The sequence below is a fragment of the Ambystoma mexicanum genome, chromosome 9 (genome assembly GCF_040938575.1).
Source record: "Ambystoma mexicanum isolate Mex_15411 chromosome 9, UKY_AmexF1_1, whole genome shotgun sequence".
Classification (NCBI taxonomy): Eukaryota; Metazoa; Chordata; class Amphibia; order Caudata; family Ambystomatidae; genus Ambystoma; species Ambystoma mexicanum.
Genome location: NC_090931.1, coordinates 1,008,086,877 through 1,008,114,230, shown reverse-complemented (window position 1 = coordinate 1,008,114,230; position 27,354 = coordinate 1,008,086,877). Strand labels below are relative to the sequence as shown.

The following is a 27,354-nucleotide window of genomic DNA, read 5'->3' as shown; positions in this document are numbered from 1 at the left end:
AGGGGTATAGGCAGGATTTATCCTGATTAATTAGGATCCCCGTGCATCTAGAGAATCCTTCTAGGGTCTCAAGTATGTATGGTAATATGTGCTCGGGGTCTTTCAGGTAGAGAAGCATATCGTCCGCGTACATGGACACCAAGTGGGACACTCCGTTTATTGTTATGCCCCCGTCTCCGTATTCGAGCCTAAGGTATGCTGCCACTGGTTCAATGGCCAGAATGTAGAGTAAGGGGGATAGGGGGCACCCTTGCCTGGTTCCTCTGGAGAGGCACCATTTATCTGAGAAGGTGTTGTTGGTTCGGACTCTGGCGGTGGGGTGTGCATAGGTGAGCTTGACCCAGTTTAAGAAGGTGGGCCCGATTCCCATCTTGGTCATGGTGGCATAGAGCCATTTCCACCTGACCGAGTCAAACGCTTTAGTGGCGTCAAGGGACACCACTGCACTCCTATCAGGCTTGTTGTCCGTGCTGTGTATGACGTGGTGTAGTTTCCGTAAGTTCTCAGTGATGGACCGTCCATGCACATACCCGGTTTGGTCTCTGTGTATCAAATGTGGGATGGCCGCCTGTAGTCTCTTTGCTAGTAATGCCGTTAGTATCTTATAGTCAACATTGAGCATGGATAAGGGCCTGTATGCACCGCAGTCCAGGCTATCTTTGCCAGGCTTCAGCAGGGGGATGATGACCGCTTTGTTCATGGTGTCGGGGAGGTGGCCTAATTTGTATGCCTCATTGTATACCTGGGATAGCAAGGGGGCCAATATATCTTCGTAGTTCTTATAAAACTCCCCGGGGAGCCCGTCGGGTCCTGGTGTTTTCCCCGTGGGTATTGATCTAATGGAGGCCATGACCTCTTCAGGTGTGATGGGGTTGTCTAGGGCCTCGGTTACATGCTCGTCCAGGTGTGGTAGCCTGATACAGTCGAGGGCGTCCTCTATGTCCGTGTCCGTGGGGGGGGTGGGGTCGGAATATAGGGCCTGATAATACTTTTGGAACGCTAGATTAATCTCGGCTTGCGTGTGGATGTTCAGGCCTTCCTCGTCTCGGAGTAGGCAGATGGGTGTTTTAGGGGTCTCACGTTTATATAGCCACGCTAGTAGTTTGCCGGGTTTGTCACCTAGAGCGTGGTTTCTTTCGGTGTATTTCGCGTGACTTAGCTTCCCTAGTGTCTCCCAGTGTTTTAGACACGCCTGTTTGAGTTCGATCACTTTATGTAAGTGGGAGGGGTCAGGGGATGGTGCAGATTCCAGGTCCTTCAACTCAGTTTCGGTGCGCTCAAGTAGGGATGTGATGTGCTTTTGGGCTCCTCCTGTGGCAGCTATCATTTCACCCCTTATTACCACTTTGTATGCCTCCCACGCTGTGCTTATATGTTGGACACTATCGATGTTAGTTTGCCAGTAGTTCGTTGTACCCTGTCGTATTTGTTCATTAAAGGGTTTGTCGAGGAGCGCCTCACTTCTGAGCCTCCATGTTGGGGTAGGGGGTCTAGGGGTTGTCAGGGACCCTGTGGTGATCAGCGGTGAGTGATCAGAAAGCACCCTAGCTAAGTATTGGGTGTGCTCAAAGTGGGGCAGGTGTTCCTCGCTGACAAAAAGGGTGTCGATTCTAGTGTGCACGTTGTGCGGTGGGGAGTAAAAGGAGTAAGCTCTGGCGTCAGGGTGTTGTGTTCTCCACAAATCTTTCAGGGCGAATTGCTGTGTTAGGGCGTTGAGTACTTTGGCTGGGGGGGAGGGGTGGGAGTGTTTGCTATCTGCTCTATCTATGCGCGGGTCTAGGGTGCAATTGTGGTCACCTCCCCATAGTATTAGGCCTTCCCTGTAAGGGCTCAGGCGAGCATATAGTGAATGGAAAAAGACGGTGGCGTTATGATTGGGGGCGTAAGTGCAGATTAGGCACAGGTCTTTTCCTTCTATGGTGCCTTGTATCAGGGCGATTCTGCCTTCGTTATCCGTTTTGGTGTGCGTTAGGACAATGGGGACGGATGGCGCAATCCAAATCAAGACTCCTCTTGCGTATGAGGAGAACGTGGTGCCAACACAGGTTCCCCTCCAGGCTTTGGCCAGTGCGGCGAGTTTGGGTGCGTTAAGGTGTGTCTCTTGGAGGAGGGCGATACTAGTTTTGTGTCGCTTCATGAAGGAGAGGATGCGATGCTGCTTGACATAACTATTTAGACCCCGGACATTATTCTAATTTTGTCAGCCATGGTCTATGCCTTGATTGCGGGTGGCTTCAGCGGGCCTGCAGCGGTTGGGCCTGGTCTGTAACCCTTGTAACCGTAACTGGGTACCTCTATTGGGGTACCCATCTAAGCGAACAATAACCACTAACTTAACGTTCGTTACTTTCCAACTGGGTCCTCTAAACTGGGATTCCCTTCCCAACAAACTTAAACTTCCCTTTAACAGAACACGTCTAGCGAGGTCCCCCTCGTTCTGACTCTCCCGTTTCCGCACCATTGACCTAGGTCTTCAGGCGCCCTACGGGCGGGTTAATGCACCCAAAATTCTGGGGGTCCTTCAGCAGGAGCTCTCCGGTTGTTGCCTTGTGGGGAGTTAACAAACTCCCATATCGCTCCTGTGGGTATCGATGCTGCTGCGATGCGTCCTGATTCACATGTCGGACGAGCTCCAGGGTTGAGTGGCCTGTGTCATCTGGGGCGTTGCTTCCGCGGCTTGTGCTCTCTGGGTTCAATGTCTGGGATTTGCTCCCTGTCCATCCATTCGCAGGCTTCCCTTGTTGTGTCGAACAGTAGTATTTTGCTGTTGTGTAGCACTTTCAACCTGGCCGGGTAGAGTAGCATATAGCGTAGGTCTGCATTTTTCAGTCGTGCCTTGGTGTTGATGAATTGGGCTCTCGCCATTTGGACTTGGAATGTGTAGTCCGGGTATATGGCCACTTTGGCTGAGTCTCGTTGTATGCGGCCACCCGCTCTCGAGAATGCGAGGATCGCCTCCCTGTCTCTGTAATTGAGTACTTTGGCTATTACAGGCCTGGGCGGGGCCCCGGGGGGTGGTCGTTTGGTGAGGGACCGGTGCGCCCGTTCAATGGCGAAGCCCTGCGACAGCTTGCCGGCTCCGATTTCTTGCAATAAGAGGTTTTCGATATAGTTCGTGGGGTCATTCCCCTCAATACCTTCAGGGAGTCCGAGGAGTCTAACGTTGTTGCGGCGCGCCCGCCCTTCAGCCTCCTCTGCCCTGTTTTCTAAATTTTGCACCTTTTGCGCCAAGGCGTCCATGCCATTAAGCAATTGGGTTTTCGCCTCCGTGTTTTCGCGGACTTGGGTCTCTAGTGCTTCGGTGCGATTAGCTATGGCGCGGACATCCTGTCGCAGCAGGTTTAGGTCGATTGCCACGGCGTCAATTTTGGTCTCCATCGTCTTCTGTAAGGCTTTAATGGCTTCCAGTAGCTGTGAGTTTGCCGGCTCCAGGGTCTTTTCCGGAGGAGATGTTATACTGGTGGTATCAGTGTCCTGGTTGGCTGGGCCGCAGGCCGCATATGTTTCCATGGTTGTCTGCCGCTGTTTGTTTTTGTTGCCTCTTACTGACATTTTGATCTGCTGGGCCGGGCAGGCCGGTGTGTACTGTGGGGCCAGTGGAGTGTTTTGGCTGTAACTCCCTCAGTCTATGTGTGCTGTGCCTCTTGGTCCAGTGGAGGAGGGGCGCGCCTCCAGGCCTGGCGTACGTGCCCCGGGCGGCGGCCGCAGTCGTAGGTCAGCGACCAGCCGGGTCGAGGGCCGGCCCCCCAGTGCGGCAACCCCGGGGCAGGCTCCCGGCCGGCGTCCCACGGGTCTCAATTGTCTCTGCGGCTGATGTGGTGTAGCGAGCTGGGGCGCCTATGTAGGGGGGGGGGCACTTATTCTTCTTGGGGTGCCAGTGGTGGCGGTTGGAATCCCCCTTTTTTCCCCTCCTTACCGCGTGTGTTGGGCGGTCCTCTCCGCGCTCGCTTCGCCCCGGGTGTGGAGCTGGTCTGGTCCGTGGGGGCTCCGGTGACTCGTGTCGGGCCGCTCGGAGCCGGATTGCCGTCTGGTCTCCCCAGCCCTCGCCAGCAGCTCCGGACTCCGGGTCCTCCTCTGTGGGCGGGCTCGATGGGGCCTTTCACTCCCAGGGGGTCTCGTAGCGCGTCGCTGGCCGTTTCCGTCGGAGTCCTCCAGAATCCCCCCGGGGTTCGGGGGGGGGCGCCGGCGCACACGACGCCGCCGCGGAGGGCGCACAGTCCTCCCCCCAGGTGCCGGCCCCCCACTCGGGTGTTGGTCTGGTCCCCGGGACTCCGGCGACCCGTCTCTTCTCGGGCCGCTCGGGGCTTGGTTGCCGTCCGCTCCCCCTCGCCCGTCGCTGGTCACTCTGTGTCGAGCCCCGCAAGAGTCTCCGCGGGACTCGGGGGGGACTCCGGAGTGCAGGCCGTCGCCGCGGGGGGTGTGCAGTTTCGTCTCGGGTGTCGCAGGCTTCGCCAGTCCACGGTGCAGTCAGTTCATGCGCGCCGTGTCTCCTGTGCGACGTCCTCGGCTAGGTGGGCACCATTTTCCGGGTGCCGGCGTAGTTCAGTGCTGATCGGATATCTTTGCTCCCGAAGGTCGTAGCGTCTCCAGACTTGGCATGCAGGTGCTCTGGGTGCTTAGCTTCGGGTGTCGCGAATTGCAGCGGCAGTGGTGGGATAAAGCCGCAGTTCGGCAGCAGAATCAAGGGCACATCATACGGAGCTACAAGGAGAGAGTCCTGCTTACATGGCGGCTAGCCACGCCCCCAGTCAAAAGACACTTAACTTAAGAATGGTTCAGCCACAGCCGGTCTGGGCTGCCACGCACATGGGCCAGTGAAGGAACTCGGTCCATCAAACGCGCCCCTGCAGTGAGAAGCAGGATGGAGATCTCACCATCATCAAGAAACAGGTGAGACTATATATGTCGGCGCATGCTCACCACATACTGGGAAGAAGGGTTCGAGAGGGACAGTAATCATATTGCAACATTCTCACGTTCTCTCATATCCTCGCAGGGGCAGTGACAACAACCAGTGCAGTCCATAGCACATGAGCAGGGGAAGAAGCCTGACAAGGGGAATCCACTTCAAGGGAGGGCTGCAACCATGCCCCAACGTCCCCGCACAGACCAGGTGAGCATAACAGAGGCTGCGCACAGTGATTTCAGAACAGTTTCTTTTACTTCCGGAGTACAGTGAAGACAAAACACATTTCTCTATCGCAAGAGAATAACAGACCAGCCAATGCTGTGTTTTTTTTCTTAATTTAAGACCCAGAACTTGTGGGGAGACATGCCAATGTTTACTTCCTCACTTTCATCAGAGATCCAGAAAACACTACACATCTGAGTATGCTCCTGCATAGCATTGTGATTCAGGTCGAACTTTCCAGTCATCATCGAAATCACAGAAGAGTAGAAACTTTCCTTCGAGGGACAGATCGTAAAGGTGTTGCCAACGACTTCACTTTTGTTTATGCTGACAAGAAAACAACATGTCGTCTGGAGTGAAGCAGATTAGAGACGTAGACTGAGCATTGGTCTATATGGAACATGCAAATTAAGACTTACTGAACTTATTGCCTCATTTGGAACTTTCGTTAGTGGAAACAGAACTGTTTCCAGAGACAAGAGACAGTCTATCAGTCAGACCAAGAGGATAATCGGTCCAGCACTTGTGACCTACAAGCAGAGACAGCAGAGTCCAGATATACTGACAATGTTTAGCATGCATAAAAAAGATTAGTTTTGCTTCCTTAAATGATCGGGTTGGGAAGCCAGAACAGCAGTGTAATTCTCCCCCATGAGGAGAGACATTCATATTGGCCCAGGAACAAATGCTGCAAGATTACCTACAAGTGTAATTTAACATACATTGTGTTCATTATCATACTGTTGTCATTAACAATTAGAACTGCGTTTTTGATAGGTGCACAAAGTGTTCAGATTCCCGTGCACCCACCTAATGATGTACGCATGAAACCTACAAAGGTGCCCAGATCTTACATGGTCATTCCAGTCCCTAGAAAGAATGATAGAGTGAATGAGCTTGAGATGGATGTGATAAACAATGACATGCACACAGCACTTGTGTTGACAAATGGATTGGAACGCCAGAGACAGGGTCGGCAAAGTCAATCAGATAAGGGTTTGATGAAAGGTACACCTACAGAGAAATTAGGCACATACACACCTGGTCTAGTGTCAATGGCATCGGAATCACACTCTAAAGAATGGGGAAAGTTTGAACAAACAACAATAAGAGGTTTTACGCCAAAAGAAGTTGAGAGAAAAATTGAGAAAGCAGAACTTTTCAAGGGACAAAAGGCTTTAGAGAATAAGCAAATAGAGACAACACCGGCAAGCACACCTGATCCAAAGAGACATGCTATCAGTACATTGCCTGTAAGAAAGACACAGACTAAAATCTTGAGAGACATTTTCATGCCCAATTGGTATGTTGAAAGGATGAAGCATATTGCACTTTCTCCTACTCGAATAATACAAGTGGACAAACTGAAGCAACTGATCCAGAAGAAGATTATTACGTCCAAGATATAAAGACGAGAAATAATGGCAAAATGAAGAACATTGTGATCAGATATGAGAAACCTGTAGTGAAAGGAGCAAAGATCAGAAGAGAAACAAATAAAAAGCTGAACGTCAAAGGAAAACCAACAGAAGACGCTTGAAGATGGAAGGACAGAGATCAAATGTAAATCTGGGGAACAGTGCTTTCTCCAGAAGGATGGGAGAAATGAGTGGTGATCTGCAGAGCATGGATGATCATTGACTATTATAAAGAAACAATTGAAAATGCACAAATGATATGCAAACCATTAGGGCAGAGGCTTGCAAGACTGCTGACGTGAGTCGAAGACAGAGGAGGACCCTTGCAGATAGTGCCTTTGGACAGTGCCAAACTGTGCTTCAGAAACAATGGTACAAGAACAATGGGAGAGAATCAGAATTGTGGACAAATCTTCGATGCTACAGGAATGATGTATGGAACTGCAGTGATCATGGATCATTATTGGGTGTGTGGATCCAAAGCATATGTAAGATTGTCAAAGAAATGGGGAGGTATATGTACATTGGTGAATGTCCATGTTCCAGCATTGGTGATTCAAGAAGTGATCTGAATATTGACAGTTTCCCGAAAGCAGATGCTCACCTGAGAAAGAAGAGATCTGTGGAACTGATAAGCTGAATGAAGAGAGAAAACTACTTCTCTGCCAAGTCGATAGAAGCTTTTGATGCAATCCCGTATGAATATAGATTGTTCAGCTTAACCTCATCAGTGCCACAACGTTTCTGATGCCCAGAATTCAGGTTGGAGCAAATACTAAATGGTTGCAGATAACCAGATGGGAGTTACTGCAGACCATCAACACAACCATAAAGGAATTTAATGCAATCAAGGAAGAGTTAAGAGCAATTCAACTGATGACGCTCCAGAACAGATATGTGCTAGACATGATCACAGCCATGGATGAAGGTGTTTGTGCAAAATTCGGAGAATCGTGTTGCACATTTATACCGTCACACAATGACAAAAATTGAACCTTAACAGAAGCCATAGGTATGCTGACACAACTACAGAATCAGATGATAGATGAAGTTGACGAAGTTGATGATGACAGTTGGTTTGGAACACTGTTTTCATGGGTTCCACAATGGATGGCAGATGCATTCAAGTTCTGAGGACCCCTGTTGGTGATGATAATGCTTGGATTCTGTGTAATCAAGCTAAAAATCTCTCAGTGCCAGAAAACTGCAAAAAAGGACATAGGGATGAATATCATGGTTGATGTTGAGTCAGGATTGAAGCCCAAGGACCTGACTGATGAAGAAATAAGAGATATTGTGAAGGCCAGAATTTATGCACCAGAAGGAACAAAGTTCCTGTATCCTAGAAAACATAGAAAAAATGTGGGAAGATGGATCTACTGCAATCCAAGTGGAGAATGTCAACTAATGACATGGAACAAAGATGAGCATGGAAGAACAGCAGGATGCTTGAAGGGAGTCATAAAGATATGGACGCCAAAGAAGCATTGCTTCAGACCTAGATGTCTAGATCCAGAGGATGAAATTAAAGTGGACACAAAGAAGGAAGTGAGAATGGTTGATGAATCGCCCAGAGGGGGGAGTGAAGAGGAAGTGCCAAGTGTCAACCACACTCCAGCCACCCCCTTCGTAGTACCCGGTACTTTCACGCCAAAGTATGTGACTTATGATGAACAAATAAACCAGCAAAGAGCAGCTGTTGGGCTCTGCCTAGTGCCTATCAGAGTAACAGCACCTATTGAAGTACCGACACCTAAGAAAACATGGACAGAAAGGTACCCATTGAGAAAACCATATCTACAGTCAAGACAGAATGAGGGTTGTCAGAATTGAATACCCGAAGAAGCCAAGAAGATAATAAAGGAAGACAAATGGTGACGTCATAAGAAATCAGACTGGCGCACATATAGAAGACATAATGACCTGAGAATACTGACGAAATACCATGGATAAGTGAAATCTTGAGCATAAGGTGAAGAAGTTGATGTCAAGAGGCAAAAACATGTGCCATATGCAAAATGAAGATATTCAGTTAGTTTAAACGTGTACAGATGCAAGAGACTGCAAGAAGCAAAGAAATTGTTAAGCTTGCTTATGCTTAATAGTAAATAGATTGTGGCAATCCCAACATATACATATATATACCTCAAAAGCACTTTACATGTGAGTGTAAATCCACTACGCACATGAGCAGAATGGAACAAAGGTTACTAAAGGTCTCAAGAGGAGAGTGTTGTAGCAAACAAATAGAGAATTAAAAAGGAGTGAAACCCAGCTGAAGGTAACCATGCCAAGAAGCCAAGGTCATATCTGGTTGGAAAAGGCCAACAGTGGATACAATTAAAGAGAAAAGAACAGAGTATCCTGTTCAGAAAGGTCAAGATAAGCCACAGATGGTAGAAGACTGGCAGAATTAAATCAGAAACACGAAAATACATGCAGAAAATGCCGATTTCACAGTGTCCTAGCCACGTGACAAGGCAAGCAGGAAAGGATGAGACTTTCACACCTACACATGGATCCCTGCCATACCCATACTCCTTAAAAAATCTCAAAACAAGAAGCAGACTTGAGGCCAAACTACAAAGCAGTAATTGACATATGACCACTGAGGTGATGATTGATTGTAACATAATTGGAGGGAAGCTGGGGTGCAGACGAACTCCCTGCACCTGGCTGGTCTTTCTGCATGCTGCTAGACGTAAGTGGAAAAGTATGAATGGGGTTGATGCCAACCCAATCATAGTGGACCATGTAATCTAGGATCCTATAGTGAGTAGAGACAATGGGCTGCCGTATTTTTAGTGACGTTCATAGTGGCCATTTTGAAGGAAGGGCTTAGTTGCCTGACCTGACATTGGTTGTCCAATCCCCCCTCCCTATTACCACATACATATATAGTACCTATAATAAAGTTACCTTCCTATAACCACTCACGTTGCATGTTAGGTTTTTAAGATTACGCGTCAGTGATGATGCGTTTTCGCTATAAATACTGTGTTTTTCTGAATGAATTTGGAGTTGGAAGAGAGCGTGCAGATAGAGTGATTGCTGATGTTCATTATACTCCCCGTTTTATGTATGTGTCACTAAACAGACTCCCTTTGCCAAACTATCGAGTTGTCATAGTTATTTGATTCATGAGTATGAATCTGCATTCCCATCTATCTCGAGGGTACTGCTACTCATCTTAAAGGGCTGTTTGGAGATCCCCAGTCAGGGGGCTGGCTGGAGACCATCCAGTTCACTGTCTATTTAGAACCTTTAGCCGATTTGCACATTTGCTACACTAATTTGTTGATACTCAGTGATTTGAACCTTAAGGTGAATGTTCCCTCTGACACACAGGCTTCTCATTTTCTCTTTGTTGTTTGTAATTTAGATCTTCAATAGTTAGTCCTGGAACCTAAACACTACCTTGGCAACACTCTTGATTTAATTTTCTCATCTAGCCCGTTGGTAAAAACATACCCACTTTTCCATGTCTCTTGCATGGATCAATTTATTATTCCATTTTCCATTACAGTTAAGTCCAACAGTAAGCTACCACCTTTGAAGGGTCCGATGTGGAGACAACTAATATCTCAGCTCAGATTGCAGAGTGCTGCATGCTCTCACATCACATGGAGTGTATGAAACTATCTCAGGCTCTCCTCCATATAGCAAATTCGATCACTCTGTTGTCGGCTTCTAAAGTAGGTGCTCGTCTTCTGAGCCATGGTTCAATGGGCATCTCAAGGAGCTTTGACTCAATCGTAGACAAATGGAACATCAGTGGCGATCGGCATACTGTCCCGTGGACCATATTGTTTTTCAGCAAGACTATTTTTGAAGCTAAATGGGAATTCTTTACTATTAAATTTCAAGTCAACCCTTAATCTGTTTAAGGAGATATTCAGTGTTATACGCTAGCTGTCTGATGGCACAGCTGCAAAAATTGCAGTTTTACCATTACTGACACTCTGCAACTCTCTATCTAGATTCTTTTGTGATTAAACATCCACCTTATTTTAAACAAGTTTCAGCTCGGGTCTTAGATCACTCAATCACACTGTGTCCTCTGAGGTTACTGGCCCTTCTTCAGCTTTGTCTAGCTTTCCTTTTTTTACACCTAGACATTATGACTGCCTCTGATTGTTTGACGTCTGCCTCCCCATTGGACCCCATACCATGCGCAATTCTTAAGCAAGTTATGCCTGCCATCGCTCGACTAGTTACACAAGCGGTTAATTAATCGTTTGGTTCTGGATTTATCCCTTCTTCTCTCAAATATGCCTTGTGTATCCCTTTTCTAAAAAAAAACTCTTTGGATCCCTCCCTCCTGCAAATTATAACCCCATTTCTCTATCACCATTTCTTATGCAACTCCTAGAGTCTCTGGCCACTCCTTTAGTCAGTGGACTCCTAGAAACCCATTTGGTTGATCCCTTTCAATCAGGCTTCCATTTGGATTGGGGCATGGAAACAGTATTGGTATCTGTGGTTGACAACCTCACCTGCCTCTGTGACCAGGGCAGAGTTGGTGCACTGATCCTACTTGACCTGTCTTCCACCTTTGATATGATTGAATATTACCTTCTCAATCGCCTGGCGGAGGCAGGTATTATTGGCTCAGTGCTCTCTTGGTTAGGTCTTTTTTATGTGACCAAGTCCAGTCAGTTTCTTTGGATTCCTACCCTTCAGCCACAATCCCTTCAAGGCTCCACTCTTTCCACTGTTTGTTTAATGTCTATGTTAAAACTCTTGCCAAGCTAACCCAGTCCTTCGCTTCCAGTGCAATTCCTAAACTGATGACACTCAGATCATTGTGAGGCTTGATCTTTGCCAGCAACACATGGCAACTCAGTTTAGGATGTTCCTGGGATCCATCGTCAATTGGATGAGCAGTAATTGGGACAAGAAGGAGGTGCTTGTAGCGGGCCCTCTTCAGCTACATCCCCCTGGTTTTCCTCATGTTGGCCCCCATTGTTAGGCACCCTCCCATAGTCTATTTCCATAGTCAAAGACTTTGGCTTCAAGATCTCTGCATCTTTGTCAGTGGAACCCGAGGTTTATGCCATTTGTCAATCTGGCCATTTTAAATTGAAAGTGCTTTGAAAGGTTCTTCTTTTTCAATCAAATTCTGGGTGGGCTCCTGTAGTTGCCTCGCTGATTTCTGGCAATAAGATAATTTCAACTCCCTTTATCTTGCACAGTCTGCTTATATGATTAAGCACTTCCAGATTCTTCAGATTCGTCCTATCAAGATCCTGTCACGCTCCTCCTTCGTCAGATTCTCTGGCTGCTGTTACAGAGCGAGATCCAATTTAAGTCACTCTGTCCGGTTCATTGTGCTTTTTATAATTTATGGCCAGAATAACATCAATCTAGATGTTGTCCCTATCTTCTCTCTCTTATCCTGTATTCTCAAGACCCACTTCTCCTTCAAGTCCCACGGTATCGTTGGGCAAGGATGAGTGGTTGTCAATTTTTGGTCACTGTGGCATCTTTGTAGAATCAACTGTCCCACACGCTCCATGCGACTGAGGATCATTTGCTATTTCGCCGATTGTTAAAAATGCATCTGTTTTAGAAACATCTGTTATGCTGCTGCATCTGTCTAGGGTATTCACAGCGCCAAGTTGCATTCAGGTGTATGTCACACTTTACACATTTCCATTACATAACATATCATAGCCAGTATGTGGATTGTTGGAGTAACTGAAGGGTGGCAAAAGGAGAGTGGCAAGAACCAGAGGAGGAGGCTGGAGAAACATAGTGGCTGGAGGAGGAAGGTTGAGGAGGTAGAGGGAAGACGTTATTGGAGGAAGTTGTTAAACCAATGAAATTGGTTGGATAGTTATTGATGGAGGGTGGGAAGAAACAGAGGAAGATGGTTGTGGAGTTATTAAAGGAGGATGGGAAAAATCAGAGGAATGAGTTTGGAGATGTTTTGCCGGAGGTTGGATGAACATCAGGTGGTGCAATGATTAGAGGTTGAAGAAGGGGGAAGTGCCAAGATATAGGTGGTGACCTATAAGGTGGTGGAAGGAGAAGAAGAGGAGGAAGGAAGTGGTACGGTGGTAGTTAAAACGTAGAAGGGGAGGAAGAAGGTAAAGTAAGGTAAGGCGGCAGAGTTAAGGAAGAAGACAATTGAAATACATCAGCTACAGATGGAACCTGAGGGGTAGGGTAAAGGACATACACATGCCAAGTTGGCGAGGAGGGTAGACATGATCTGGAATTTAGTCATGATAGTTGAAGAGTTCTTGTTGCTAGGGAACTCCAAATGTGACACTTTTCATCTGAATAGTTCATAAACCACCACCTAAAAGTGCTGGAAAGATTTCTCGACTTGGTTCACTTCCATAGAGGTGAAGCTCTCTAGGACTTTGCCTGCAAAAGCTAGGGAGTGACCTGCTCTGAACAAGGTGCTCAATGAGATGATTCCCTCAGGAATGAGGTCCATGAGACTAGAGTCATTTTTACACTGAGAAATACATCTGTTAGTTATTTGCAGTGATACTCTAAAGCCTGTTCAGGGAGATACTGTGTGTGTGTTCCTGTCTTCTGGGGGTCCGATGCAGCCGTATCCTGAACATAGACACAAACAGTATGGTGTGAATCAATATGCATACTCACCCACACACACCCTACACAAGCACACAGCATCCCACACACAGTAGATACTTTTAATAAGTGTAAACATACACACATGCAATATGCTCAGAATGTGATGAAGCACAATATGCATAGCATTACACCTGGGGCATAAGTGATCATATAGTATATGACTGGAATTGGCATACTCACTAACAATACAATATCCACAATTAATATGCCTAGAATGCTTACAATATGCATATGCACAAATCATATGCGGAATATGATTATGCAACCTCACACACACACATCATACATATGCACACAGAAACACACACCCAAACACAGACAACCCCACGGAACCCCACACATACACAGCTCCTACACACATGCACAACATAGAGGTAGCCACTTGTTAATATTTGCAATCACGCACATAGACAAACAGAAGTACACATACAATTAGAACACCCCCAGACACACGTAATCACACACACTCAGGAATACGACTATACAAATACACATATAACAAAATGGAAATTAGAGAATGATTTTGTTAAAAGAGTTAAGCTTAGAACTAACACAATAGACCTCATTACGAATCTGGCGGTAACCCCGCGGGTGCTTCCGGCGGGTTGCCGCCGGACTCGTAACACTTTTCTGGCACCTGACTTCCCAGTGACACTAGGATATTACAAATATCGGCAGAGAGGGAAGTCAAGCCCCGGAAAATGTTAGTCCCCATTCCCATGGAGCCCCATAGGACTACATGGGAATGGGGACAACATGGAAGCACTAGCACAGCTGCTAATGGTACTTCCGTGAAAGCTCTGCAGGCAACGTCCCCAGCCCGCAGAGTTTTTGCAATCACACACATTGACAATTGACAATCACACACATTGACAAACAGAAGTACATATACAATTAGAACACTGTAGACACACATAAACACACACACACTCAGGAATACGACTACACAAACACACATATAACAAAATGGAAATCAGAGAGTATTTTTGTCAAAAAAAAGAGTTAGCTTAGAACAAACAAAATGGGCCTCATTACGAATCCGGCGGTAACCCTGCCGGTGCTTCTGGCCGGTTGCCGTCGGATTCGTAAAACTTTTCCAGCGCCTGTCTTCCCGGTGCCAACAGGACATTACAAGTCCTGGTGGATCGGGAACTCAGGCCCCGGAAAATGTTAGTCCCCATTCTGATGGAGCCTCATAGGACTCCATGGGGATGGGGACACGGAAACACTGGCACTGCTGTTAACGGTGCCAGTGCTTCCGTGAAAACTCTGTGGGCAGGGGGCGTTACGCCCGGCAGGTTAAACCTGCTGTCCACAGCAGCCCCTGCCCACAGAGTTGTAGTGTGGTGGTCTGGAAATGGGTGCCGGTACGGATCGACCAGCACCCATGATTCAAGACCACCACACTTGCAATGAGGGCCCATGTTAAAATCCAGAAGCGATGGTATTACTAAAGTTAAAGTACTCAGACTCAGTTCAAAGATAAAATTGTAATTCCAAAAACATTTAGAATGTCAACAGTGCAAACTCTCAGTCCAAATGACACATGTATCTTAAAGTTGAATTCACAAAGTGTGGAGACTTCACCGTTTCATTGTCAGTAACATTTAAGCTTTAAACATGTTTCAACATTTAGAAATGTTTTTTCTGCTATATAGTTCAATGTATATATACTATGCCAAAATATTTTTCGTGTTCAAAGTACACACATATCAATAATAATACAATTCAAGCGGATTTCAAATAATTTAAGTAGATCAGTGCAATTTTAATTGTAACATTGTGCTATGAGAAAATCATTTTGTATTTAGAGGCAGAGACCTTGGAAAGATACCATTGAAAAATGCTTTGTAAATCAGGTCCTTCTTTTACAAATCAATGGGCAAGGTAATGTATTTCCAAACAGACACATGCTGTGTTCTTGAACTGGATGACATATTTGAAATATGCATTCTATGATTAATAAATAGTCATTTTGAGGCGATAATCACTGCTGTTGGTTGCACGTGGTGGTAATTACCCACAGTCTGACAGTCCTGAGCACACTGAGAGCCTTTAATGAAACTTAAGAGCTGTTACCGCCAGGCAAGGAGCTGTTACCACCAAGTAAATGAGATGTTACCACCAGGCAAGGGGTTCACAGCAAGGAAGCTGCAGCCACGACGCTCGACTCTACTGCAGGACCTGCCAGTGACAATATCCCTCCATTTTGAAACTGACTTTGACATGGATTAACAAAGATTGACATGGAATCGGGAGGATTGTAAACACCTTTCCTCTTTCCTCAATGCTTTAAACGATACAGGTAATGCTATCTAGGTCAACAGTGGGAGCACAAGGGGCTGTTTCCTTTACAGATATAATTGGGCACTCGATAATGTCGATTATGAATGTCAGGCATCAGATGTGGTCAGGCTTACGAGAGCAAAATAAAAACAACCACTGATGCAGTGCATCGAAGCACAATCACTCAACAAGTATTAAAAACAAGATGGACACTGGTAGCTGCAAATATTGATTACATCTCACAGGGTTCATTTTACCGTCACACACTTCACTGATTTGCCAGAGTCCAGGAGCTGAGAGCAGAGAGGTAACAACCCCCTCTACCATAAGATTTACCAAAACTTAAAAAGTACTCAAGGCAAATTGAACAAATGAGGTGACACTTCAGTGTCCAATTTGGCAGAGTTCATATATGAAGTCTAAGTGAGATTTAGTGTTATGGATTTCAAACATGTCCTCATACGTAGACATCAAGCACAAATAATAACATCTCAGCACATCTCTCAGCCAAAGTGTTTGGCCAAAGGGGTATACCTGGACTGAATATAGAGGGGGAAATACAGTGAAATGCTAGCTCTGTCATGTTACATGCACATAACTGGTTAGCTCATAGGTAATGCACACACATATAGAAGTCCAAAGCAATACGTCTGCTTACTTGAGTTCTTGAAGACAGGACAAGAGAGCTGATGTTGTTAAAGTAGAGGCGCTAATAGAGCAGGCTTAGTGTACAAAGAGGCAGGACCTTGGAAAAAGGGGAGATATCTAAAAACATGTCAGTGGTTTGGTGATGGTGAAGTTGAATTGGGAGTCCACAGGGCAATTGTAGTTTTGCAAAGGTCTTTGTGGCCGGGAAGAATGTAAGGGAAGCATTTTCTGTGTGTAAGGACTATATCAATGTAAGAGCACTAAGTGTGATTGAATACGAAGTGCCATTGTCCTGCAGTGTTTATACAATTATACAGTTAAGTATGATTCCCCTGTGTGTAGACATGTCAAATTAACAGAAACGTATGTGCTTGAGGTTTTTTTTTAACCCTGTAAGTGCCCAGCTATTATACACGTCTAGGCAAAAGGACGAGCATCCTCGTCCAGGGCACTTTAGTGCAGATGATAATTGTTTAGCGGTGATATCACACAGAGCTTAGACCAAATCTTGATAGACAAATTGCCTTTCATTATAAATGTTTCTGAATCTTTCTGGAAAGCGAGTGACGATATTGATAGATAATTAATTAATAGAAAATAACATGTACAATTGCGGGAGGTGCTTGAACCCATTTCCTGGGTCATTGGAAGTTGTGTTTTCCTGTTTTAGTGAAGAATGCATCTCAATTGCTGAGTAGATTAAATGGCAAAGCAAGTTGGAGACTCCCAGATCTTGGGTAGCCACGCACTCGCCGTGGAAGGACGGAGAAAAAACGGCACAGACTGCCCGACATCACAAGAGTGTCTGTGGTGAAGGGGCCCATATGGATAGGGCCAATTCAGAGGCCAGGACGCGATCGCAGAGTGAGGCGTTGCATTATGGGGTGTCACTGAAGGCCCCGTAATAGTGCAGACAGGTGTGGTTCCGACGTAGTCCTCTAGGAGAAGGGCAGGGTGCCACACCTGAGGATGGGGAACGCATACAAGTAGTGAGAATGGCAAGTTAGGCAGCTCGTGCTGTTTCAAGATAAATGCCCAAAAGAAAGAGCAATGCCTACCAGGAATAGAAGTACATGGCAATAGTGAGGAGAGAGACGACTGGGGAGCAGGTGTGCGATCACATGTGGCTGCGGCGTAACATGTCTTTCATGCGAGATGCATATGAACAAGCAGCAATGGATTGCGCAACGAGAATGTCCTCAGAATGTTGCACTAAAGATCAATGGTTTGCATGCATGGCTGCGAGGGTGCAGACCCTCACAGGACATTGCATACGTAGTGGGTACAGTGGGGAGCCCAAAACATGTGTTCTCAGCAATAAGCCCTGCATGGACCGATGTAAGAGATGTGTCAGTTATTCAGCAACACGAGGGAGTGATTTTTTTTTCATTAAACTTTCAAATACAACAAAAAACCTGTTGCCACTTTCATTATCCATATCTTGAGGGTACGGTTAAATAAGTGGTATGGGAGGATATAATATAGCAGTCAAAATTCCAAATAGACTATGTGCTAACATTAATAACACACACAAACGATAGGCGGCTGCAGCTACGAACACACCGCGCTGATAATGCTTAACTTAGATAGATAGATAGACAGACAGACAGACAGACAGACAGACAGACAGACAGACAGATAGATAGATAGATAGATAGATAGATAGATAGATAGATAGATAGGCTGATAGATAGATAAGCAGATGGATGGATAGATAGATAGATAGATAGATAGATAGATAGATAGATAGATAGATAGATAGATAGATAGATAGATAGATAGATATAGGCTGATAGACAGATAGATAGATAGATAGATAGATAGATAGATAGATAGATAGATAGATAGATAGATAGATAGATAGATATAGGCTGATAGACAGATAGATAGATAGATAGATCGATAGATAGATAGATAGATGCTGATAGATAGATAGATAGATAGATAGATAGATAGATAGATAGATAGATAGATAGATAGATAGATAGATAGATGCTGATAGATAGGTAGATAGATAGATAGATAGATAGATAGATAGATAGATAGATGCTGATAGACAGATAGATAGATAGATAGATAGATAGATAGATAGATAGATAGATAGATAGATAGATAGATAGATAGATAGATAGATAGATAGATATAAGCTGATAGGTAGATAGATAGATAGATAGATAGATAGATAGATAGATAGATAGATAGATAGATAGATAGATAGAGTGACATATATAGAGATTGCTTTGGAAGATGAAGTTTGCTTAAATGTGTCTTACCTTCATTGGAGGATATTTGTGATATGGAGCAGACCCTGTTGCTAATTCTATTGCAGTGATTCCAAAACTCCAGATATCTGCTTTGAAGTCATAACCCCTCACCTATAATTACAAGAGCCTTCATGAAAATATGCAGCAGGTGAAAATGCAACACAACTATGTCAACCAGTCTAACTTACCTGGAGCACTAAAATATGCGTTGCAAGAGGCGGTTCGTACATTGCATTCATCAACTCAAACATCAGGTGAAAGAAAAAAAAGGAATTGCTGGCGGATATCATGTAAAATGGAGTCATGGTTCATGGTAACAATAGTAACAAATATATTAATAGAAATAAAGCCTATTTCAAACAGGATATTGATACAACATATATTTAGAAATATTAGCTTGATATATACATCATCAGAATTCACAGAAACATGTTTGACTTGTCCTTCCTGCAGGTTTTAGAAAATGTTTAACCAAATAAGTCTGAATTATTGATCCAATCCCAAGCACACAACAATCTTTCCTTTGAAATCCCTGATTGAAAAAGACTGGACAAGTGGAAGGATTGGCATATAATTGCACATTAATCATGGGTTGCCAGCACATGAGATGTTAACACTTTAATTGTATGCATTTAAAAAAGCAATTCCACACTTTCAAAATAATAATGAAGGACATTTTATGAACCACGAACAAAATAACTAAGCACATGTTTTGTTAAATGTAACAGATGGGATAAAGGATTCACAGAGTACCACTGAAACTTGAACACTCTTTATTAATACAGTCCAAGGGATGGACTTTTTTTTGGCGCACAGATGGTTAAGCATACAATAGGAAGGTAGTTCGGTAGGGTGCGCTGGCTGGAAAGGGAGGTTGGGGAGGAGGCGCTAGAGCACTCCCTCTATCGGTCTGAACTCCCCTGATATTCTGGATTTGGCCCTAAGCCCCACTGTCTGTCTGCTACCTTGCTGGATGTCTAGCTCTGCCACTGACTGACTACCTGACTCTACACTACCAAAGATGTTAGCCCTAGAGCGTGCTGTAAATGTGCCTTCTGACCTTATGACCTTGTGACCCTTACCTTTTCACTACTCCACTCCTTCCCCTACTTGCCTACGTCCTATCAACTCCACCCACCTTTTCTGCTCCCATGTCTCTCCTCTATGCCACTACTTTTTCTCCCTACCGCTTCTCTGTACCTTCTCCACACTACTACCAATCTTTCTGCTCTACAACTACTTCCTGTACTACTACTAATGATATCTCTCTCACTACGACCTTTCTCTGTCTACTACTGCTGTCTCTACTAATACTTTCTCTCTACTACTACACTCACTCTCTACTATTACTATGTCTACTACTGTCTCTCTACTACCACTGTCTCTCCTCTCGATCACAGTCAGAAATACGATGCCCTGCTCACCCTCCACTACACCCACTCTCACTACTCTCACACCCTCCCCACTGCTCTATTACACTCTTCTCGCACCACACTTATTTACCCATCATTACTATCCCCACTTTCTCCTAACACTCACTCCCTCTCATGCGACCCACTACTCTACTGCTATCTCCAACACTATCTTCTGTCTTTCATGCTCGCTCTCACCTCCAAATCGCGCCCTCCCCACTTCCTATACTACAATAGACTACACTACATAGCACGATACTGCTCTCTCTGAAATACCGGGTCTTTCCATAGCTCCACCACCAACTTTTCAACATTTCGCTCTGCCATCCTTCCTCAGCCTGGTCTCTGTCCCCCTCCAGCTCCACCTGTAACCTCATCAATAAAGCCCACACTTTGCTTTCCTGCTACCTGTTATCATACTGCAGCACTGTCTCTGCAGTACTTTTCTCACCTCCTCATTGGTTGTCACACTCACCTGATCTCCTGCACCAATCAATGCCTAGCTTTCCACCAGGAGTATGGCTATCCGCTTAAAAAAAATCTCTAGACCCCCATACCTCCTTTTGCAGCACAGTTTTGGTAAAATGTCTGTTATTCAATCGTGCTGTGGGCTGGAAATTAGATTATCTGATTTCCAGGTGAGATTTCCGCTACCCGGAGTTGCTGGTTACTGTTGGGTTGTAGTGGTTGTTCATAGTGCACCAGGGTTGTCATTTTCTTCGTTCTCTATCATTTGGATCCATTTCAGGTTTTCTAGGCTGCTCGCAAGGGAATTCTGAGAGTTGCATTTCTGAAAAAACTAAACGAGAACTGTGGCCAGCAACTGAAATGAGAGGTACTGGGAGACAATGAGTGGCATAAGGGCTTACATGCTCAGCATATGGGGATGGGGGGTTCCAGAGCCCCCAACTCCCACTTCAAACACCTGAGGCAGGGCTTGTTCTGAGTTTTGTTCAGGTGAGCCTTCTGCTCCAGGTTGTGAAGGGTCACTCTCAACCACACCCTAACCATGTCACATACATTTGGTACTCTCTAAAAAGGTTAATTCCTAGCGTATCAAGTTCTATCAGCAATGCAGCATATTGTTCCCTGGTAACTGAGGAGCAAAAGCCAAAGGACATAGGTTTTACTTCATGATTATATTATTATTTAATATAAGGGTGTTTACTGAGCAAGGGCCTAGCTCCGAGAAGCAACACATCGCTTTACAATCGTAGAGGGAAGAACATGTTCTCTTAATGTTCTTGCCCCTGTTATGAGGATCCGCTTGAAGCCCAATGCCAAGTGAAACGCCTGGTCTCCCATCTCACCCTCTCTACCCATCAGGCCAAGCCGACTCCAGCACTGCCACCTACCTTCTCGGTCATCCGAACCATGAAGTGTGAGTCAGTTGAGGCTTTCGCTTCCACTTTCTCACCCTCCTTCCCCCTTTGGCTGACTCACACCCTGACACAGCCCTTTCCATGCTGCGCTATGCTATAGCTGATACTCTTGATGTTGTTGCCCCTGTTATGAGGAGTCGCTTGAAGCCCAAAGCAAGTGCAGCTCCTGGTACGGCTCAGACTTCGTCATCCTTAAACGCAAGTGCAGGGTGGCTGAGAGGAAATGGTGTGCTTCCGGTACATCCTCTGACAAACTGGCCTGCCACCTGCTCCAAAGGCAATACCGGTTTTCTGTTCGCACCGAGAAGAGAGCCCATATTCAAGCCTGCGTCTCTGCGGCATCAAACAACTCGGCTGAACTCTTTAAAATCTGCAAGGAACTGGCCAATCCTGCTGCAGTCTCTACCTCTCTTGTCCCCTCCCAGGCCCTCTGCACAGCCCTGGCTTCTTATTTCATCTCTAAAACTTAGGACATCCTGTCCTCTCTCTCTTCCTCTCCCTCTCCCCCCTCCACTACCCGGTCTTCCTCTGGCCTCACTTTGGCCGCCTCACCTCCCTCCTTCTCTGCCTTTCCCCCGTTCTCCCCAGACAAGGTTTCTAGACAAACCTGATCTATGAAATTTTTGTCAAAACAGGTTCTCCCCTTTTCCTCCAAAACCATCAAGGACCACATCGACACTCTGGTTCCTCACTGGCTAACTTCTGCAAGCAATCCTTCACCACTGGAGTCTTCCCTTCCCCCCCGAAGCACTCTCTTGTGCACCCTCTTCTTAAGAAACCCTTAGCCGATCACTCCTGCCCGGCTAACTACCACCCAATCTCCATCTCTCCTTTCCTGGGAAAACTCCTAGAAAAGCTAGCCATCTCCCAGCTTAATCTTCACATTGAATCTGTTGGTTGTCTCCATGACCACCAGTCTGGATTCAGAGCTGCCAGAAGCACAGAAACCGCTCTCCTGAACGTCTGTGAAGACCTGCTCTCAAACCTCGATTCCAATACCCCCTGTGTCCTCCTCTTACTTAATCTCTCTTCTGCCTTTGACACAGTTAACCTTGCCATCCTGCTCAATTCTCAATGTGAAAACCTGGGAATAACCTGTCAGGCCTTGGCTTGGCTGACCTCCTTCCTCTCCGATCAACTCTCCCAGGTCCACCTTGGGTCCTTCCTCTCCTCTATCTCTCTCTCTACCTGCCCAGGGGTCTAACCTCTCTCTCTGGCTGTTCAATGAATACCTGGCACTTCTCATCCACCGCATTGCAACTCTCTGCCCCAACTTTCAGTGCTATGCGGATGACACTCAGCTCATTTTCAGGCTCCCTTCTGCCACCCTTTCTACTTCTCTCATTTCTGTCTGTCTGCTATCCAGGAGTGGTGTTCCACCAATGATCTCTGCCTTAATGCCAGTAAGACTGAGATTCTCGTCATCAGCACACCTGCTCCCTCCTTTCCTGTCACTGTCTGGCCAGCCTCTCTTGGCCCTCTCCCTGCTCTCACCTTTAAGGTTAAAAACCTCAGGGTCATCTTTGACTCCACACTCTCCTTCTCTCCTCACATCTCTGATGTCTCTAAGAAGTCACACTACCAGCTGCACCTCCTCAGAGGTATTCTTCCTTTCCTCTCGTTCCCCCAGAAGCTCACTGTCTCCAGAGCTCTGGTTCTCTCTAGGCTGGACTATTGCAACAGCCCCTTTCTAAATCTTCCTGCCTCTACTCTTCGACCTTTACAACTTATGCAGAACAGGACTGTAAAACTTGTCCATGGCCTCAAACCCAGGGATCGTATCTCTCCAGCTCTGAAATCTCTTCACTGGCTCCCTGTGGCTGCAAGGATCAACTTGAAGACACTCTGCACTGTCCACAAGGCCTTCAGAATCCTGGGGCCTCTATACCTTCAACTCTCTCTTCGTAACTATCTTCCTTCTCAGACTCTTTGCTCATCCGCCTCCAACTCCCGCATGGTCAGTCATGAAGTACGTTTGCAACCATGCACAATGTTACACAAAAATATACTCGTATACACAAAGAACATGGTTACACAGTTCTGAAGATAGAGGACAGATACATATACAAACTGTCAAAAGCTTTCATTATTTTTCTCATTAGCTAAGTGCAGAGACGCTGAGCGCAAGGCAACAAAGAGATGCAGAGCAAACTTGCAGATGCTTATGGTAACTAACCCTATTGAACTACAGGATCACATGAGGAGTCTGGCAGGACCAGATACGACTACCCTATAGGAAACATAGCACAATATAGATGTATAGAAATCATAGTATGAGTATAAAGAGGATCACATAAGGCCACAAGCCGCAGGACGAGAGACGAGGGGAAGCAGAACCAGGCTGCATAGGACACGAAGCCCAGGCCTTACAGCCAAGGTCAGAGACAAGCAGCACATTCCAAACCTAAAACAACAAAGGGTCGGCTGCAGAAAAACAGAATAAATCCTCATAAATTATAGAGCAGAAGAGCTCGATTTCATGGTCCTCTACCATATGATGTGGATGAGCTAGACAATGGTTATTCGCATGCGGTGCAGAGACAAACAGTTCTCAGCACCACAGACATGAAGTGAAACATGAACAAGTTAACAATGTTGCAATGTGGAGAACACTCTCACAGGTAAAAGTGGTACTGTTAACAGATACATTGGGAAAACATAGCGATTCTCATCACCTTGAAGAGGTGCACAGAGCGCTGAGAACAGAGCTGGGTCCTAGGCCTGAGTAGAACAATTCCAGCCAATCAGGGGACAGAAATCCAGGGGTGTATGGCAGAGGGCAAGGGCCAATGGTAATCCTGCGACCCTGCAACACTACAATAGATAGTTTCGTGGGCAAGGGTCAGGCCAGCCACCTGACATGAGGGCCAATTAACTAAGATCCCTAGGGGCAATCTACAATGTATACCACTCTGATGACCCAACCAGGGGAAGGGCCCATGCTGTGACGGCTAAGCTTGTAGTAACCCACAGACTTCTGGTATACAAGACCTCACCAACAAGTTGGTAGCAGAGGGATGGTTTACTACGCCCGTTTGGCATAAGCCATCTCTTCCACCACAGCGCTTGGAGGTCTGCTGGGCACCTCACGGACATTTAGTCCGACGGGGTGTGCACCCCTGTAGAAAAGCTGCCAGGGCCTTTAACAGTTCCTCATGATGACACCAAACGACCTTCGCATCAGCAGGTGCTAATCTCTGTGACCTCCATCAAAATGGGATGTCATAATTCAGCCGTATATAGTGCTCTACTCCCCAAACTTCACCCAGATCCCAGTCACTCATGGAAAATACGTCAGTTTGCAGCAACAACTGGTTTCATAGATGTTCCTTTTCTCATTACGACAGAGGCGAGTCCCCAAAGTAAATTTTCTGGACATCAAATTTAGTATGGGCACTCTGTGCTGCATTAGCCTGGGTCACTGAGTCAGTGAGATAGAAATGCGCAATCTTCAGGCCCCCTGTGATGTGTATGATCTTGTCAGTAATGTTGGTGATAGGGACTCTGATGTTCTTCAGCCCCTTGGCATTGTCACTTACTAGGGTACGCTGCACCAACAGACCTCCAAGCATGCCTCCACACTCGGGAGCCCCATCACCAACCTTTTGTAGCTGTTATGTTCTCATAGGCTTACGCAGCCTGGCACGATCACAGTCTTGCCAGGTGGTATTTTAGCTTGATCATGATTGGTGGTGGTTATTATAATAATAATAATAATAATAATAATAATAATAATAATAATAATAATAATTTGCCACTTATATAGCACTACGAACCCTCAGGTATCTGAGGAGCGATGCTTATTATTACCCACAGTGTGTGGTGCTCATTTATCGACCTCGGAAGGATGAAAGGCTGAGTTTGGCCCCACCGGGATTCAAACCTGCGTTAGCAGGCTCTGCATGGATGTCAAAGCGAGCGCTCTACTCGCTGTGCCACTTGACTGGCTTATGTCTCCCACAGGCCTTTCCGGTCGGTCATGCTTCTCCATTCCCCTCTTAAGAGGATAGGGAATATTCAGCATTCTGGCAAACTGTGGGCTGGCCATCTCTGTATAGAATGTGGCTAACATACCAAACAGTGCAGAGTTGGTGCCCATGACCAATAGCACCTCAGGATTCTGATTCTTCGTGATGAACACAAACACCAAGGTGTTCAATGTGGTGTTCACTCCAGCCACTTCTAGTGTTAGATGGATTTCTACACAGACGTATCCCAGGTGTCTAAATGCAGCATCTTCAATGCCCATCAGATTCAGCCCTTCCAAAGGCTCCAATGGTAGATGAGACATATGCTGGCGATAGTAAGGCTCATACAGAACAGTGACCTTTGAGCCACTGCCCAATAATACTGTGGTTCCTCGCCCTTCAAGGTCAACTGGGACAGTCATGGTGGGCCCAATGTGGCCAGCTGGGATGCCACGGTCCATAGGTACTTGGTTCTGAAGCCTGGAACAGGTCGCTGGCAGCTCAGCATTGGGGTTACAGAGCTCTTGAACCTGACAGAGATGGTCAACTGCTGGACCTACCTGAACCTTAGCTTGATGGCTGAGGGGATTGGGTACAGGATTCAGCATCACTGTCGGATGGTCTGAGCTAGTGTTGGTGAAGCTTACTCTTGCTGGCGAGGTTCTAATCGCTCCTCATCTAGACCCTCCTGAATGTTTCCCAGCAATGCTCTTGCGGGAGTGGGTTTACGAGCTTCAAAACACACCACTGCTCGTGCATAATTTGTGTCACACAGCCAAGTTGAATGATCATCAACTCCACATCGATGGCAAAATCTCCATGGTGGTAAAGGTGCATAATATTGTGAAGAGAATGTTTGGGGCTCTTGTGCCCGTTGATATGCCTGATTATCCCGTTCCTGGGATGGTGGATAGGTGCCTCTACCCCAGTCCTGGTTAGGCACTGGGTTCTCCCTGGCTGCCAACTGAGTTTGGAGTTTTGAGCTTCCTGACCAGCTGCTGTAGCTCTTCAATCTGCCGCTGCTGAGAGGTTGTAGTGTTGGGATCCGGCCTTGTACTGGATGACTCTGCACAAAGATATTGCTGGATTCCTCCTCCAAAGCCCTGATGGACCTTAGCAGTTCTTCATAGGAGGGTGTTTATCCAGCTTCTAAAACATCTCATTTTCAGTAATGGTATAGCTGTTTCCTTAGCCCCTCTGAGTAGTTGCTTCAATCGACAACGGTTCAATATGTAAGTCTCCACCCCTCCTCTTTGATGGGCCATTCATAAAAAATGTGTTCAATCCTTACCAGGTAGTCAGACAGCTCCTCTCCCGGCTTCAAGGTGGTGGCTTGGAACCTCATCATTAGATCCTCTCCTGGCTCAGTAGTTCCAAAAGCTCCATCCAAAGCATCCAAAGCTCCCATCAATTGCTGGGAAGTAAGGCTCGGGCACAAAGCTCAAAGTCACTGTACCGTCTGCAGTACAGTCCCCCTTACGGCCTTTACTACTCACCTTCTCTTCTCCTGATCTGACACCTTCCAGTCTTGCAACATTAGCTTGGTGAGGTCCACCCATAACTCATAGGCCTCCTCTCCATTTCGGACAGGCTTCTCTCCTGAAAATGGTTGCAGTCGGGTGTAGGTTACATGGTCAGGCATGAACAATGGTGTAGGTTGCTGCTCCGTTGCCACTCTAACAGCCTCTGCCACAGTGGCAGCAATGGCTACGGCATCTGTGGTCGATGCATTAGGTTCAGGGTATGGAGGTATTCTGGGCCAGGCTTCTAATGTCCAGATAGGGCAAAAAATCAGGAGCTCCCCACCTCGAAGCTCACAGGGCAGGATTTTACCTGTAAGAGAATTATAACCATAACCCAGCATATAACGTTTGGAGTCCTGACCAGGAATGCACCCCACACTTTTCACCTTTCCAGTGAGGGGTTCCAAAGTGCCAGTCATAGTCAATATTTCATCAGTAGTGATATGTAAGGGGACCTCCTCACTAAGAAACAGACCTCAGGACTGAGCCCTTCCACGTGTACCCAATGTAACACATAGTCATGTGCCATGCGGGCTGTGTGCCAGAAAGTCAATATATTGTAAAGTGTGCTGCCTCGTTAATGTCCCCAGATCTCAGCGGTGCCTCCAAAGTGTAAGGTGTTTCTGCCCTTTATTAGTAATCTATGATGAGCCCCTGTGGGAATGTATGATTGAACAGCAACCTGTAGGTAAACCTGAGAATGGGCACAT

At 46.2% G+C, this 27,354-nt stretch overlaps 1 protein-coding gene across 2 annotated transcripts in view; it reads right to left on the bottom strand.

The window, feature by feature from the left end:
- STK39 (serine/threonine kinase 39) overlaps window positions 1-27,354 on the bottom strand; it is a 2,038,823-nt gene that overhangs the window by 1,148,541 nt on the left and 862,928 nt on the right. For both annotated transcript variants that reach the window (XM_069616263.1, XM_069616262.1), the window contains exon 7: window positions 18,369-18,470. In XM_069616263.1, coding sequence (XP_069472364.1) covers window positions 18,369-18,470 — 102 coding nt within the window. The remainder of the gene's footprint in view (window positions 1-18,368; window positions 18,471-27,354) is intronic.